Below are 17,543 nucleotides of genomic sequence, written 5' to 3' on the forward strand. Positions count from 1 at the left end.
GTGCTTGCTCACGTGAGGATGTGTGTTGGAGAATCAGAATATTAGACCATCAAAAGGCATCACATTTGGACAGTTTCTCTTGGCTGGTTTCCACGTGAGGAGGGAAAGGACTGGGGCCAAGGAGATGATGGGCCAGAGGAGTGTACAAGGGTTACGCATCTGCAATCGGGCTTCTCCCAATATTTCATTGCTGCTGATACTTTGGAGACTCTTGGTTCCAACGCTGTTTCCTTTTCCTTCCTGAGAAATTTATTTCTGTCTCTGGCTTCAGTCTGGCCCCCTGGGGAGGATCAAGCCGGGAGAGCTGTCAGCACCGTCTACCTTTTCTGAGGGTCTCTGTCTTCCTCCACTACACCCCCAGCATTCTCGCTTCCCCTTTGGCCTTCCCTTTTTACAGCTTCATGACGTGTTTGGGAAAGTTGTGTTTTTGTCTTGCCATTGAGTGGGAGTTCCTTCTGTGTGATCAAGTGTTACCGTGTAGTTCTGGACTTTGGCCACTTCCAAATTCCCCACCTACTTCTCCCATGCAAAGTTTGTGATTTTTTTTTTTTCTCTTTTTTATTCATTTGCATTTGTGCTTGACTGTAGCAGGCTGTGGCGACTGGTGCTGTGGCCCATGCTGGGGTCACCTGTGGACAGCTCTAGCCAGGCCCACAGCCTCCTTAGCCTCTCAGGAGGTCACTATTCCCCCAGGAATGGGCCCTGGGGAGTGACCCTCAATTTATGAGGATAAATGTCCCACCTTCCTTGCCTTTGGTGGGTGAATCTGAGGTGTGTTTTACAGTGTCTCAGGGTCCCTGGTGGGATTGAGCCCCAGTTGCCCCAGGGGGAACATGCTCATTCGCTGGCATCATCTCCGTCTCCTCCCTGTTTCCCATTCCTACTTCTTCCCTCTGTTTCCCGGATCACTTCCCAGATAAACTACTTGCACAGGAAAGCTTGCAGGGACTGCTTTTGAAGGAATCCAGATAGCGGCAAGAACTCACTAAAACCTTGCTTATCCTCTTGCCCTCAGTAGCTGAGCTTTTCATCGAACCCCTGGCACCCAGGACTAAAAAACACCCGATCATCTAGTTCACCTCCTGCCCACCCCCGCCCTAATCCATGGCTGGATTCCCTCCATTACGAACCCCTTCTGTGTCCATCTATTTCTAGTTTGTATTTTGAAGTCACGAACTAGTCTAATGATTGCCGGCTCTATATGCCAGGACCTAATTTCTGGTGTGAAAGTATTTTCCGGCTGGAGACAGCTTCCTGAGGAAGCAGGAGGACTGAGAAAAGCAACTTGGGATGGGGATGATGAACAGGCTAGAATTGGTGTTTAAAATCCACGTGCCCACTTGCGAAGATGGGCACCTTCCTTTCCTAATTGTTCTGTTAGGCAGAAAGCCTGAAACGGCTCCTGTTCATTCAGGTGTTGCTGATGACAAAGTAATATGGCCCAGCGTTGGTCCCTAGAGATCTCTGCTGGTGCTTGCTCAGATGGGGCTGTGAGAAGACTTTGTGACCTATGTGAGATAATTTTAGATGTTAGATGGATGAACGTATTTGGTGTTAATGTGCTTCATCATCACCCCGTGTTTTTGGCATGTGGTAGTGGATTGCCTTCATGGTCATGAAATAAGGTTTCCTTTTTTAAAAAAGAAAAAGTATTTGTTTAAATAAAGGAAGGTGATTGAATTAAAAAATCAACTAGTACTTGGATACCACAAAACACTGTGAGATACTGAAATTTGGGAAACAGCATCAGAGAGTGTGGGTCCAGGTGTCTCATGCAGGGAGCATGAATGTGCTTTGTCCTTCTTGCTAATGTCAACCATTATTTATGACCTTTAAATTCTTATTTCAAAGAAGGGTGGGGATTTTCTTATGATTTAAGAAGATATTTTTGGAAACCAAAGCATATTCCTGACTAGCCTGTGTAAGCAAGACTTTTTAAGCTGGGTCAACCGATTACTTGACTAAATGAGGAGCACAAAAATAGACTTTCAGACTTAGATTGAAATTCCAGGTATTTGCTTCTGGAGGCTGCTACTGCTAACCCATGCCCAGCTGCACGTAGGCAGGCGCGGCTCAGCTGCTAGGTGGCAGTGGTTATTGATTGCTGAAGAACTGAGCTATAAATGAAGGAACCGAAAGCTCAGCACTCATTCCCAGTGCACCCTTGGCTGGACCGACCTGCTACTCCAGGCAGGAACTCTCATTTATGAGAACATGTTTATTTTTACATATCAATGATGTATTTTTGATGTACTTGATTAAGTATTATGAGTTTGGCCCCAGGAAACACCACTGCAGTTTATAAATAGTGAGTTCAGGAGTGTACAAGGTTCCTGGAATTAGAGCAGTATTTTTGTTTTTATGTGTCTCTGTACCTTTACTTTTTAAAAGACCACTCTTCCCCAGATATATCTGCTTTTATTTCCAAAACACATCTTTGTATGAATTTCTATAACCATCTCCTGTGTTCTTAAACACCTAACTGTGCACATGAATCCCAGATAACCGTTATTCATTATATTCTAGATTAAAAACCTAAGTCCCCCATCAGAAGCCCAACCTTTCAGGTCCATGTTACTTTAAGGCAGCCTCAACTTACTACTTGGAATGAGGCTTTATTGCAGCCTCACAGAGATTTCAGCATTCATCATATCATTTATGCAGGCTCCTGAGAGATCCACTAAACCCGAAGGAGCAGATTTTTACCATGGTTGACCTCTTCCTTCTCCACTCCCTCTCCAAATCCCAACAGAAATGGAGATCTTCGCCCTTTTCAACAAACCGAAGAGCCATCAGAAGTGCCGGCAATACTACCCTGTCACCATTCCTCTCCGTGTCTCCAAGAATGGCCAGACAGTGAGCGGCTTGGACGCCAACTGGTTAGAGCACATGAGCGATCACTTCCGGAAAGGCGGCATGCTGGTGAACGCAGTCTTCTACCTTGGAATGGAGAATGGTATGGAATTCACAGTCCTCGGGTGGCCCTTTGTGAACTCTGCTTCTAACTCTTGAAATCTTAGACCCTCTCAGAGCCTGTTTCATTCAGAAAGCTCTGCAGCCGATAACCATGCTGCATTTTATTTCTAATTAACACATCTTGAGGAACTTTCCATAAAGCCCAGGACCTGTGCTCTCTAAACCTTTCTAGGAGTCAGCCAGGTATCTTCTGAAATGACAGAGAAAGCGGAGTGATTCTATTTCATCGAAGGTGGCCTCAGTCTCTGTTGCTTTTAAAGGCTTTTAAAAAGATTGTTCCCCGGATTTGTTAATTACCCCCTGGGATTGTGCCATTCCAAAGTGCAAATTGTTTGTAGACACTATTACAGTTTGAAGTAGCAGTAGCAGCACCTTGAAATTAACAGCAGAGAAATAAATTGAACAGCCTGGTTTCTGTAAGCTCCACTGAGACACTGTTCCCAGGTCTCCCAGCACCCAGTACCCCCTCCCCAGTAATGTGTCGTCTCTAGTGGTTTGCTGCATGGAATAGCACTATTGGTGTCAGCTCTCCTAAGGCAGAAAGTCTGCCCACAGGGGGAAAATGTGTCAAACAAAGAAAGGGCTTCAGGTTAACGAGAAAGCAAGTTGAGTCACGAGCGTGTGTCAAATCTGGGAGGCTATTTGGGAAGTGGGACCAACGTGCCAGCAGCACGTGCGCATCCTGAGGGCTGTCAGTCAGCAGGATTCCTAAGTGAAACATAACACCAAATTTGTCAATCCCGGCAAAACCTGGCAGGGGGCATCAACAGCACCGTGTCTTGTTGTTGAGCGGTTTTCTCTCAAGAATTAGCAGAGTCATGAACAGAGTTTGGATTCCACATTGTTTGCCGTCCTTGAAATGCCAGCAAGCATCCTGAGAATAGAGACCATTCTGAATTCTAAATGAATGTACTTTAAACCATCTAAAGCCTTGGAACATGATATAGCACAGAGGTCTTAATTTTGAATGCAAGTCTCTATCGAAGTATCATTGCCGAATACTGACATGTTATCACAGTAGCAGCAGGCGTTGTATAGTGTAGTGGTCCATAACCATTTGTTGAATGCATGAATGACACAAGAAAGGTGATTGGCTTGTTAAGAATACAACCAGAGGCTGAGCGCGGTGGCTCACGCCTGTAATCCCAACACTTTGGGAGGCTAAAGTGGGCAGATCACAAGGTCAGGAGTTCAAGACCAGCCTGGCTAATATGCTGAAACCCTGTCTCTTCTAATAATACAAAAAAATTAGCCGGCATGGTGGCAGGTGCCTGTAACCCCAGCTATGCAGGAGGCTGAGGCAGGAGCATTGCTTGAACCCAGAAAGCAGAGGTTTCAGTGAGCCGAGATTGCGCCACTGTACTCCAGCCTGGGCGACAGAGCGAGACTCCATCTCAAAAAAAAAAAAAAAATACATCCAGATGATACAGGTGTTTGTTCTGCATCTGGGTTGTCCAGTATGGCAGCCACCAGCTGCCTGCAGCTACTGAGTGCTTGAAATGAGGGTACTATGACTGAAGAACTGAATTTCAACATGTATTTAATTTTATTAAGTTTAAATAACTCTATGTGGCTAGTGTCACTAGTCAGTGTGCATTTGGTCGGTGCAGTTGTAGAACAGACAGGTCTTTAATACATAATGTAGGGTCACTTCTGTGCCCTAGTGTCAAGGTGGGTAACCTCCCTCTACACAAGGAAGCCCTCTGTTAGTACCTGCAAAGTTCCCCAAAGCTGGGGATTGTCACGGTCTGGTTTGAGATGTATCATAAAACACCAGAGGCAATACATGTTTGGGGCCAACTTGGGGCAGGTGTTTATAGCCTGACTTGTCAGTGTCAGGGGAGGCCAGGGAGGGGCCCTTTGGTTCCCTGTTTCCTGCAGGGACACCCCACTGCCCATCTGGGGTTGTGGCAACAGTGGCTCCTTTCATCCCCTCTCAGTGCTCATAGATGCTCTCTGTGGCCATGCATAACAGTTTTACATTCCTCCCTAGGAAACTGATGGTTAGTTGTTGAAGGTATGTGGGGCGGTGCTGGAGATAGTGGATACAAGGTGGCCACTTGGAATTTCTTCCCTGCTTAGGAAAACCAGGGCATTAAAAGGGAGGTTTTCTCTTTGACCCCACTGCCTCAGCAGGTTAGAGGCCCTAAGGCCCCCAAGAAAGAACACCTGGACGTTCACACAGCCATTTACTGTTGTCTACCGTTACGGTTTAGCAATCAAGGCTGAGTTAGCCTCCTCTCCTCCCCGTCACCCCACTCTTCAACCTGGAGTCCAGAAACACAGACAACTTAGACAGCTTTTTCTTCATATTTGACTTGAGTGTTTGAAATACTGTTATGGCCTCCCTTGGCTTTAGCCACATTAAATTCATTCTTCCTGCCCTGAAGGCAGGACGTGAAATTTCCCCTGGCAAGCGCAACCGTGAAGTCCTCTGCGGGGCCAGGCATCTCCCTAGAAGCAGCCCATATCTTAGAGCTCCACCAGAGCTGTTTGTAGCTATGTCAGGGAGGGCTGCAAAATTCTCAGAACAAAATGAATTGAAACCCACTCTGATTTTCAACATGATTTCACCCTTTATATGTCTGTTGGGAAGGAGAGGGTGACTGGGAGTAATGCTTACTGGGTTAGGGCGTTTCTGCTCTGGAAAAGTCCAAGGTTTCTGTTGGCCAGGGATGATAAGTCTATGTTCTTTTCCCAGAATCAAAAAACAAAACAAAAGATGGCAAGCTAATCATAATCATAAGAGGAACCTATTTCTAATGAGATAATTAGTGTCCTTACAAATAAATCTGGCAGAGCTAGAAACACATCTTTAAGCTGTTCGCCATCTGGAAAGGCACCAGCCATGACTCTTAAATAGAGATTTTTACTCCAAAATATTTTCCACAGAGTCATAAAACTCACGAGAACTTTGTCCCATAAACAAGGTGATGTTTCAGCCTGGATCACCCAGAGCAGACTCCAGAGCTTCTGTTCTGGAGGCTTTACTCCCTCCCCACCCAGGGTGGAGAAAGACTCGGACAGTCCTCAAGTTTGGGCTCCTGCTCATCGTGTCCAGGACTCCTCTCCCTGGGTCATTCATTAAACTTTAGAATGAGCAGGTGTCTTGGGCTGGGGGAGGCTCTGCCCGTGGGCTCTGGCAAGCTTAGGGCAGAGGAGGGACATAGTGATGACCACGGACACTTAGCGGTTGCTTCGTGTGGGTGCTGCTCTCAGCAATTCAAACTTAGCACTGACTTCGTCCTCACAATACCTCAGTGGAGTAGGTACTGTTGTTATGCCTGTGTTATAACTGTGGAAACTGAGGCACAGAGACATTATGTCATTGTCAAGGTTACCGGCTAGTAACATCGAGAAGGTGGCAGGGAGAAAGAAGGGAGTCGACAGACGAAAGGACCCATGAGGTGGGCGGGATAGAAGAGGAAAGACGGCCCCTGGCGGGACCTTGGCAGCTCTCCAGGTGGGGAGAGGAGGACTCCAAGGTCACTCTGGGGAAGTGGCAGGACCTGATGGGAAGCAAGAATGAGTCTAGGGGACATGTAGCAGAGCAGACAGGCACTCAGGAACATGTCAGCCAGTGAGATGAAGGCCAGGTTCTCTATTTCTAGAGGATGGGGAAGACCAGGAGCAGAGACCCCAGCTGAGCTGGCTGTTGCAGAGGAGTTGGGTGAGAGCCAGGAGTTCGGGGTGAGACTGGGGCTGCCCCCCACTGAAAACCCAGCAAGGAGGCTGATTTCTCACAAGGCCTCTGGGCCTGCAGAATTGCTGCTGCCACTACTGGCCCCTGAGGCTGCTGCCACTGCCACCGTCTCTCTTGCCCTGCCTCGCCCGGCATTCCTCTTGTTCTGTCCTATCCCCCGCCCCCAACTACACCCTTTGCCCTGCCTTCCGTGCCCCACCCCCCTTGCCCACCCCTGCTCATCACTCCTCATACCCTTGCCCTTTCCTACCCTGGCAGTCCTCCACCTCTTTGTTTCAGAAATGGCCTTTGCAGCTGATTATCCAAACCAGAATCCACTCCAGCAACAGTTAGTGTTTGTGGTGACCGTATCCTCACTTCTCTTTTTGCCAAAGGAAGCATTTAAAAAAAAAAAAAAAAAAAAAAAAAAAGCCCTTTTTTCTTTCCCTGGCTGCTCCAGAGGAATCTAGCCTCTTATTCTGCAGAATGTCCTGCGTTACGGACTCATCTGGTCAGTGCTCATGGTGTCATTGATCTTATTTCTCTAGCCTCGATTTCCTGTAAGCTGGAAGTTAGTCCTAAGGCCTTGATAAATTAAGAATTACGACTAGAATACATTCCAGGCAATGCGTTCTCCACATTGTGTCACATAGGGGTCACGTTACACCCAGATGTGTCTCTGCGCCTTACCTTTTTAAAAGATTAGGTCTTCCTTGAGAGTTTTTCTGATGCCCCAGCTGCATCTAAATCCAGTAACACTTGGCATTGTATTTATCCCACCTTTTTTGACACCTAGCATATCCTCCGTGACCATATATATACATATGTAAAAAACATGAACATGTTTTTAATAAAATATATATTAAATACATGGGGGTGTATATTTTATACAAACATACTTGCAACCAACCCCCCAGGCAGGTCCTACTTTTTGTATTTTCTTAACATCACAGTGCCTGTATACAGAAGGCGACTAATGATAGTTCTGGATAATGCTCAGTAATGCCAGTGGTGATGAGGGAAAAAGCTGATACTGGAGTGTTTCACCAGGAACCTGCAGATTTTAGGGCAGGACTGGTAAGAAAGGGAGAACGAAGAGGTACCAGGTGTTTCTGACAGCCACTCCCTGGGCACACCACCGTCTCCAGGAATGTCTGGTCTAGTGGTTACAGGCAGGGCTTCTATTTCAAAGAAGCCACTTAATAATGTAGGGGCTAAATTGCACATATGCCATGAAACGCATTTTCTTGTGTGTCCATAGGATATCTTTAAATAAACTTTGATTCCAGTTTAGCACACATGTAAAAAATGGTACAGATCATAAGGGTATAGCTCAGTGGCTTTTCACAAGGTGGGCACACCCATGTCACCAGCACATAGATCAAAAAATAGAACATATCAACCCCTAGAGGCCCCCACATGCCCCGCACTGTTTCTATCCACCTGGGGTAAGCACAGTCCCTGCTTGAAACACTATGGATGAGTTTCGAACTTTACGCAAATGGAGTATACACTTGTCATGGTGGGATTTGTCCACATATTTACATTTAATTGCAGACCATTTTCTCTCATTGCTGTGTACTATTCCACTGTATCAGATATACAGCTATATACATAACTTAGCCATTTACAAGCATTTTTTTATTTTTTTTGCCCCATATAGGACAGCATGGCATCTGCACAGATGTAGCCCCAAACAGAAGCCGTAAGCCCATCTCATTATGACCGACTGAAATCTCATTCTAACCACTAAGGCAGAGAGAGTATGGTGCAGGGATGAGAAAGCACCAGCTCTGCAAGGGTAGAAAGCTAGCCTGTTTAGCACCTACCCCCAGTTCCTCAAACAGGGTCTGCCTCATCATAGTCGTAACTCAATAAATGTCTGTTGTTGAAAGTGGGTAGGTTTTAGAATCAAGCCACATTTCAGGTCTGGTTTGGCCCTTGTATTCCATATGAACATGGACAAATCATTTAACTCAGTTGTCTACCCACTAAAAGGGAATGATGACTCTGGAATTTTGGGGAGGATTCAATGAAAAACCTTGAACTGCACCTGGCAGATTGCCTCACACCCAGCAAACACTGAATCAGAATGTTTCTTCTCCCCATCTGGTCAGTTAAATGGCGCTGCAAATTGCAAGCTAACCCTTTTCTAGCTGAAGAGGAGTAATATCTTTTCTAGATGATGCAGTGCCTTGAATTGAGAATGTAGGAAGGCAGGCAGGCCCAGAGCAGCAGTGAGTGTTCAAGAAGCAAGAGAAGGCAGCAGCCTTGCTGATTCTTTGGTTAATAGAGCAAATTAGCTGCAGTGTGATTGGGAGGCTGCGTGGCACTGTTATCTGGGATTGGTTGAGCAGTGATTACATTTGCCATGGGATCACATGTCATATGACCGCATGTGCAGTTGCGCTTATGCAGTTAGCCAGTGCCAATCCTGGAATCGAGACGGTGCCAAGAGCACCGTGCAGCCTCTGATGGACAGAAGGCACCCTCAGAGAGCCTAGAGCATCTGTTCTGCCAGCTACTCCAGTGTGCTAAGGGAGAACAGTAACACTTAGTTTTTAACCCTGCAAAAATAGACCAAATACACTGACCACTTGTCACGGCGTGCACATTCAGGCTAGGCTTTGGCAAAGCACAGCAGTCTAGGGCTGAGCCTGAAGGTTAGCTTGATAGACAGGGTCTTAATGTCTCAGAGGCTGCAGGAGAAGAGTGGTTGCCTCATAGAATTTACCTCTTGAAGTAATATGACAAATCTCCTTTTCCCACAATTGTAAATCATAAACTTGGAATATTAAGGTGGCCTTTCACCAAAAGACCAGCATCAAATATTTATACGGTACGAGGACAAATAGCTTTTTGTGCACAGTAGGGAAGCATCTTCACTTTAATAAAAAATGCAGTGATAATGGAATGTTTTCCGTAGATGGAGGGTGGTTTAACCCTTTTACATCGGAGCCTTCACTCTAAAATAGACCTATTTATACCCAACTGGGTGCACATTATAGTGAGGCTGAGCCATGAAGGTAATGAGGAGACAAGGAGTGGACAAGGCCATCAAAACAGGGGACTCTTTAAAAGCCCAGCTGTCTGCTCTCTGTGGTTCATTGACTTTTTTGCTGTTACAGATGATCAGATTTTGACAGCCATTCTGAACTTCAGCCTCATGGTTAAGTAGGTGAATCAGCACTCTGGATTCAGAATACTGGAGCATCAGGCTGAGATGGGGAGACTGGGAGGCAGGCAGTGGATAAGGTGGGTGGTGAATAAGGATCTGGGTGTGTTCATCCTTCACGCCCCAAAGCTAGCTGTAGCCTTTCCTGCTGACCACACAGCCCCCCTCCCAGGCCTGTGACCCAGGAGGAAAGAGGGGAAGCCCGGCAGGTGGTGGAGAAAAAGTCTGATGGGCTGTGAGTGTCCCCTTCCCTTTTCTGGACCTCAGCTCTGCCATGCTTGCCATGGGCAGGCTAAACACTAGCATAGAATTTATGTTGAATTAGGTGCTTAAGTACTTAAAGCACATGGCAGACACATTTAAAGGGCTTGGAGGTTTTCCATTGAGAAGATCTGGAAGTAGAGGCTTTGGAAATTTGATACAACATATTTTTGTAGAAGTCTTGAGGAAATATGTGCTGTGTTGATATAATCCTGATGGAATCATCGAGTGTCTTCCAGTCTCAAGTATCCCCAGGTCAAGACGGGGGAAGGCTTTACTCAAAGGGGTCTTTTAGGGCATCCCTACCATGATAGGGGCTCCAGATGGACTCCTGGAGTATTACCCAGAACTTAAAAAGTGAACTGGACTATGGTCCATGCTCGCCTTTGACCCCAGAATACTCGTGATGTGATTTAGCTGTAGAGCAGCTGGTTTTCCCTGATCACCTATGAAACAATGTCTCTTAGGAGGCCATGGAATAAGCAATCGGGGGAAACTTTTCTGCAAAGTAGATGAGAGAGGCAAGCTTAGCACCTGCTGAGGCTGTTTGCTAACTCTCAGGATAGGAGACAAGTAAGAAACTGGAGCATGTTACTGGTTTACCCATAGGGCTCTTATTTGAAAGGAAGAATTATCTTATGTTGGGATAATATCAGGATAAGGCTGCTATGCTTATTACCCTTATAGCCATGGTCTGTTGAACGATTTAGGCCTCCCTATTATTCTGGAATAAGGACCCAGGCTAAGCAAAGTATAGTGGTCTTGTTTTTTAGCTCTAGGTTGGGCATTGTGTCAGTCAGCTGTTACTCCGATAATGCTGTGTAACAAACAACTTCAAAACTCATTGGCTTACGATGGTGACAGTTTACTCTGGCAGATTTTGGGGTTGGCTGGAGCAGCTCTGTTGAGGCTCAACTGGGCTCCACTGGAGCAGCTCTGCTCCATTTGTCCTGTCTTCCTAGAACCAACTAGCTAGCTGGAGTATGCCCTCTCAACATACTGGCAAAGACACAAGAGGCCAAGCTCAACCACACGTGCTTTTTGGCCTCTGCTAATATTGCATTGGCCAAGCAAGTGAGATGAACAGAGCCCTAAGTGGCTGGCCTCCCCACCAGTCAGTTTAGTCTTAATCGCCTTCTCTCCTGATTCTGCTGCTCACCTGGTCCTTGGCTGTCCCTCATTCACTCTGCATGTCAGGCTGGCTGGCCCTTCCTCCTGAAACTCTCAAACCCTGCAGATCCAAATCCCTTGCTTGCTTAGTTCACTCAAAGCGGGGAGCCCTACCCTGATGCCTTTTTCAAAAATAGCTGCCACCACTGTGTCCCCCTTCACACTCTCCCCTTGGTCCATTTGGTATTTTTATGGCATTGATCACCTCTGACATTATGTTATTGTCTTCCTCTTCCACTGCAAGGTAAGCTTCATGGTGGCAGGGACTCTGTCTTGTGGCTTGTGAGGTCTCCAGTGACTACAAGAGTATGTGGCACATCATAGATTCCCAGTAGGTATCCCAGTAATGAACGGCTAGAAGGTTATTCAGGGTAAGCTTGAGTGTCTGCAGTAACATGCCACTCACCCTTCTGAGGCCCTATCTTACCATTTTTAAGCTCCTCTAAGGAAAGTTCTTTCTATTTAGATTATACTAAATATAATCTAAATATTACAGATTTAGATATATAATAAATATATATATTTATTATATATATTTATACTAAAGTCATGTCCCAATAGTTTTAAACAACTCTTTGATTCTAGTTATGCCTTCAAGAGCCTTGTAGAGGAGAGAAAAAGGAAATTGTCCTCTGTGTTGTCCATTGACTTGTATTACACCTGTATTAACTTGTTAATAACCTTGCAGAAAAGGATATAACAGAAAACTCAAATTGTATGTAATCCCACCACTTATAACGGCTGCTAGCATTTTGTGTATTTCCTTAAAGTTTGTCTAAACCTTTTTAACATAAAAACCCATATTGAGCTCGTATGGTAGTTTTATGTCCTACTTTTTTCTCCATTATATTGTATCTAAGTAATTTTTCTGAATCATTAAAATCCCATGATATTTTAGGGATAGCCTAGTATTAACAGTACATAAATCTCCAAATTTAACTATTTTTCTATGGTTAAATATTTGGATTGTTGAACATTTAGATTAAATTTTTAAGTAATTTTGTAAGTAATGCTCGTAGGTGGATATTTGATGGTGTTGGAGGTTATCACCTCAGGATAGACAAGAAAGGTGAGATTTCTGGGTGAAGGAGGATGGGCCTTGTGTGGCAAGCTCCTGCAACATTGTTAAATTGCTTCCTAGAAAGATTATATAGTTAAAATTCCCTTAAGCACTGTAAACTTTCCCATATCACCATACCTTTACCACAGTGGAAATTTTCTTTTCAAAATTTGTCAGCTTGCTAAATAAAAAAGAAGTTGAGGCCTGGAGCGGTGGTTCATGCCTGTAATCCCAGCACTTTGGGAGGCCGAGGATCATGAGTCCAGCAGTCCGAGACTAGCCTGAGCAACATAGTGAGACCCCTATCTCTACAAATAATAAAAAAATGAGCTGGGTGTGCTGGCATGTGCCTGTGGTCCCAGCTACTCGGGAGGCCGTGGTGGGAGGATCACTTGGACCAGGAGGTTAAGGCTGCAGTGAGCCATGATTGTGCCACTGCACTCCAGTCTAAGAGACAGAGTGATACACCATCCATCTCAAACAAACAAAAGGTAGTGCAATTTTTTTTTTCAGTGTTTACTGGCCATGGAAAGAGAAAGAGAGCTAATTAATTGCTAGTTTATGCCCTTCGTTTCTAATGGTGTTTTAGTATTTTTAACTGTTAAAGCTTTTTATATATAAGAATATTAAGCTTAGCCTTTATTTTTGTATATGTGCTGCCGAAGCGAGCACACTTAGCCTTTATTTTTGTTATTGTTGTTGCAAATAATGTTCTCGTGCTGATGACCTTTTGTTTGTGGGGTCTGTTGGAAGACAAAAACTAAAGATTGTTATATATTCACATTTTTCAGTTTTTTTCCTTGTGACTCCTAGAAAATACTGGCAGTTCCAGGAACTCCAGCGTGATTCAGAGGACTTTCTGAATTTGTGTCCCTTCCCTCCCTGTGGGAAAAAAAGGTCACGTTATTATAGATTTGTCCTGTTAAAAATTGTCCTTTTAAAAGAGCATATCATTGAAATGTGCCTTGTAAGTGTGTTAGTTTGCCAGGCCTATCATAACAAAATACTACACACTGGGTGGCTTAAACAACAGACATTTATTTTCTCTCAGTTCTAGAGGCTAGAAGTCCATGGTCATGGTTTCAGCAACTTCAGTTTCTGGCTGAGGCTCTCTTCCTGGCTTGTAGACAGCCACCTTCCTGCTGTGTTCTCACGTGGCTTTTCCTCTTGACACACGCCAGGAGAGGGAGAGAGAGGGCTCTGGTTTCTCCTCCTCTTCTGATAAGGACACAAGTCCTATTGGACTAAGGCCCCATCCCACTCTAGTTAAATGAGGACTAGGAACCTCATTTAACCTTAATGACCTTCCTAAAGGCTCTGTCTCCAAATATAGTCACATTGAGGGTTAGGGTTTCCACATATGAATTTTGGGAGGACACAATTCAGTTCATAATATTATGATTGAGCAGTGTTTACAGCATAGAATCTAGGAACCAAGAGAGATTGCCTCTCCATAATCCCATTTTATAGAAAAGAGACCAAGCCCTTGAAAGAGTCACATCACCTTTTGTGATAGAGCCTAGCCCCAGACCACTTGCTTCTAAGTCATTCTTTCCCCAAATCCCTTATCAAAATTAACCTAGGACATTTAGGAGCCATGCACAAAACAAAGGGGCAAAAGATGCTTCCCTTAGTGTATTCTGCAGGGGCAGGGACTCTGTTCTGTATTTCCTTTTTTTTGAGACGGAGTCTTACTCTGTCACCCAGGCTGGAGTGCAGTGGCGCGATCTTGGCTCAGTGCAACCTCCACCTCCCCACTTCAAGCAATTCTTCTGCTTCAACCCCCAAGTAGCTGGGATTACAGGCACACACTGCCACGCCCAGCTAACTTTTTGTATTTTAGTAGAGATGGGGTTTCACCATGTTGCCCAGGCTGGTCTCAAACTCCTGAGCTCAGGCAATCCACCCACCTCAGCCTCCCAAAGTGCTGGGATTACAGGCGTGAGCCACTCGGCCTGACCTGTTCTATATTTCTTTTTACCCTCATTGCTGGAGACAGTTCTCAATCATGCTGTCCATTTCATGTATACTTGTCGAATTGTACAGAGCTCAGAATCTGGTACATTGACTAGAGCAGTGCCCAGGGAAGCATTTCCAGTTGTAAATTATTTAGGAAAATTCCCCCTCTCCCAAATTCCACCTCTTGACAAGAGCTGCCTAAAATGTTGTCTGGACAGCAGCCCATATTGCGTGAACTTCTAAGAATTAACGCATCTAGAATGCGTCTGACAAACTCAGATCTGGTGTGTTATATCTCTTCCCTTTTTAAAAAAAAAAAAAAAAAAACCCTCTCACCTAAATATAGTTTCCTTCTAAAAACTGTCTCTAATGACTGTGTTTTACCCTGGGTAAGTTCTCCCCAGTGCATCCTGATGCTGGAGCATGAAAAGGAAGGTAAAGGCGTGAAATCAAATGGTGATTGCTAACAATGAAATTTGGGCTCATAAAATCAAGGATATTATTCAAAACTGTGAGGTAAATTAGCCTCATTCATTCTGATAGGGCTAGATAGACTCTATGGCTGCGTGTGCCTTCGTTAATTAACATGCTGAAAAGATGTTCTGATTGGGATTATTAATGAATGCAGTAGAAATGTTTACTGCTTAGAAGACTTCTGCCACAGACGGTTTACAAACCCCCCCGCCTCTTTCTTTTTCCACAGATTCCTTACAGGGCTTGACAGATGGAGTATTCATCTTTGAAGCTGTTTCCACCGAAGATAGCAAAACCATACAGGGCTACGATGCTATTGTGGTTGAACAATGGACAGTCCTGGAAGTAAGTGTGGGGTTGGCAGCCCTGCTTCTTTTGTTTAGACAGCAGTTGTTTTATCCGCCTGTTCAATCTGGCTGTGGGGCTGTTGCTCAGCTGTGGCTTTCTTCTGAGAGGGAGTTGACCTGATAGGTCCTGGAAGGACCCCCTTAGTCCTTTCATTCCCCTCTTTTCCCAACCCCAGGTAGGTGTGGGCCCCACTCTTCCCTCTCTGCTGGAAAAACACATTGTGCGTGCCTTCCTGGCCATTTGGTGGACAGTTATCTTTCATTAATTTGCATGTAACTGACAGTTCTAAGTGATATAAATGAGGCCACATAGTTTGTGGCTTCTCTAATAATCAGAGCAGCATCGTTATCGGAGCCAGACCCTGTTGCTCCCTCTGCCAACTATCCTCAGAGTTATGCACGTGAGCTCACTTAATCTTCACAATAAGCCTTTTAAGTAAATACTGTTATTGCCTGTTTTATAGATGAGGAAACTGAGGCACAGAGAGGTTAGGTCCCTGGTCCAAGATTATACATTAAGTGCTGAAGAATGTATTTGAGAAATGTTGACTCATGAGGCCACCAAATTGCTGTGGGCAGGGGAGTTCCTCAAACCATGTTCCACTGGGACTTTGGAGGAGCTAATTGACTTCTAAGATTCACTAGTGTGTACCTATAAGGCATTTCTCTAACTATGGAAGCATGGACTTTAGTCTCTCGTACGCACAGTGTCTGGGATATAAAGGGAGAAGCTATTTGGACATAGAGAACTGATTGCTTAGTGTTTGTTTGAGATGGAGTCTTGCTCTTGTTGCCTAGGCTGGACTGCAGTGATGCATTCTTGGCTTACTGCAACCTCTGCCTTCTGGGTTCGAGCAATTCTCCTGCCTTGGCCTCCAGAGTAACTAGGACTACAGGCACCTGCCACCACGCCAGCTAATTTTTGTATTTTTAGTAAAGACAGGGTTTTACCATGTTGGCCAGGCTGGTCTCAAGCTCCTGACCTCAAGTGATCTGCCTGCCTTGGCCTCTCAAAGTGCTGGAATTACAGACATGAGCTATCACGCCTGGACATGGACATAGAGAACTGATTTCTGAATGCCTTGGAAGAACACAGGATTGCCATTGCTGTGAGGGCCTCTTCCAAGCCGGGCTCTCCAGGGCAAGGGAAGACAGATATGGATACACCTCTTCATGAGGAGTGTGGGGTGCTGGGACCCTCTAGACAGCCAGGGCTTGCCACGCCCTTGCGTCTGCCAGTACTGTAAGCTCAAGGCAGTCTCCTGCCTGGTTATTGTGGTGGAGATGGCGTAGGGGGGTGAGTTGGATGCCCCCCTGGGACACTATTACTCAGCTTTGAAGCTGCAGTGGTTCCCAGCACGGGTGAAGTGAGGAGCAAAGCTGTTGGGAGCATGCCTGTGTCTAAACAGGGATGGGAAGTAACCGCTTGCAAGTGTGATAGCAACGGAATACCCAGATGAACTGGAATCGTCAGAAGCAGGAGCTGGAAAAATCACAGCATCCAGCGCTGGTTAGCGTAGGGGCAAGAAGTCCTGAGGGAGGGAACCAGGTGATGACCTGGTGTGAGATCAGCTCCACCAGTTACTCCTGTGTGACCCTGCTGCTCATGATCTCTCCAGCGTCCATGCTCCTAACTAGAAATGCGATGCAGAGATGCATCGCAAGATGCCGAGCAAGCATGGGCAGGTCCTGTCACCTCTCAGGACCCTGTCCTTTCTCAACTGTAAGCTGGGCGGGTCACGCAGCCCACCATGTGTGGTGGAGTGAAGGCTCCAGGTGGTGGTGAAATATGAAATGCCAGGAGTTGAGGATCTTGAGGACTGAGCAGCCAGCATTCAGTTTGCTCTGTAACATTTGGGTGTAACAGTAGTGATGCATGGCTGCACCCAAAACATGTGCCTGTGCCGAGTGATTGGCAGGCCATGGGGATGTGTGTAAAATTCCTGCTGTCTGTATATTAAAATGGCTGTTAAGGGAGGGCTCTGTGGTTCCTCAAAAAAGATGACTTGATGGCAGTGATCCAAAATCAGCTATAAAATGGTTCTTAAAAATCAGTGTGACTCCAGGACCAGTAGCATCAGCATCATGTGGGAAGCTATTAGAAATGAAGACTCCTGGGCCCCACTCCAGATCTGCTGAACCCCCTGGGGGTGGGGCCTGGCAGTCTGCATTTTAGCAAGACCTGCAGGAGGTTGTGAGGCTCACTCCATTTTAAGAACCAGGGTACAGATGCCACTGTCACCAGATGTCTCTGGTCTTGTGTGACTGAATGACATGGGTGACGGGAAAAGCACCCCAATGACTTGTCTTTCTTCAGCCTTTGAAGCTAACCGTGATCCTGATGTGTAACTGAAGTGAATGGATACTATATAAAGTGTTTGCGGGGGAAGACAGGGTTAAAACTAAAATAAGGACACAGTTCTCTTTTTAATTCAAAAA

General features: G+C 45.5%; 1 protein-coding gene across 6 annotated transcripts in view; it reads left to right on the forward strand.

The window, feature by feature from the left end:
- RFTN1 (raftlin, lipid raft linker 1) overlaps nucleotides 1-17,543 on the forward strand; it is a 221,649-nt gene that overhangs the window by 148,610 nt on the left and 55,496 nt on the right. For all 6 annotated transcript variants that reach the window (XR_010343444.1, XM_012466741.2, XM_012466742.2 and 3 more), the window contains 2 exons: nucleotides 2,753-2,956; nucleotides 14,987-15,102. Coding sequence is in view for 5 of the 6 variants with exons in the window: in XM_012466741.2 (XP_012322164.2) it covers nucleotides 2,753-2,956; nucleotides 14,987-15,102 (320 nt within the window). In the remaining variant the exon portion in view is untranslated. The remainder of the gene's footprint in view (nucleotides 1-2,752; nucleotides 2,957-14,986; nucleotides 15,103-17,543) is intronic.

The sequence above is a fragment of the Aotus nancymaae genome, unplaced genomic scaffold, assembly GCF_030222135.1.
Source record: "Aotus nancymaae isolate 86718 unplaced genomic scaffold, 86718_ANA_hifiasm-v0.15.2.pri h1tg000019l, whole genome shotgun sequence".
In the NCBI taxonomy this organism is placed as follows: Eukaryota; Metazoa; Chordata; class Mammalia; order Primates; family Aotidae; genus Aotus; species Aotus nancymaae.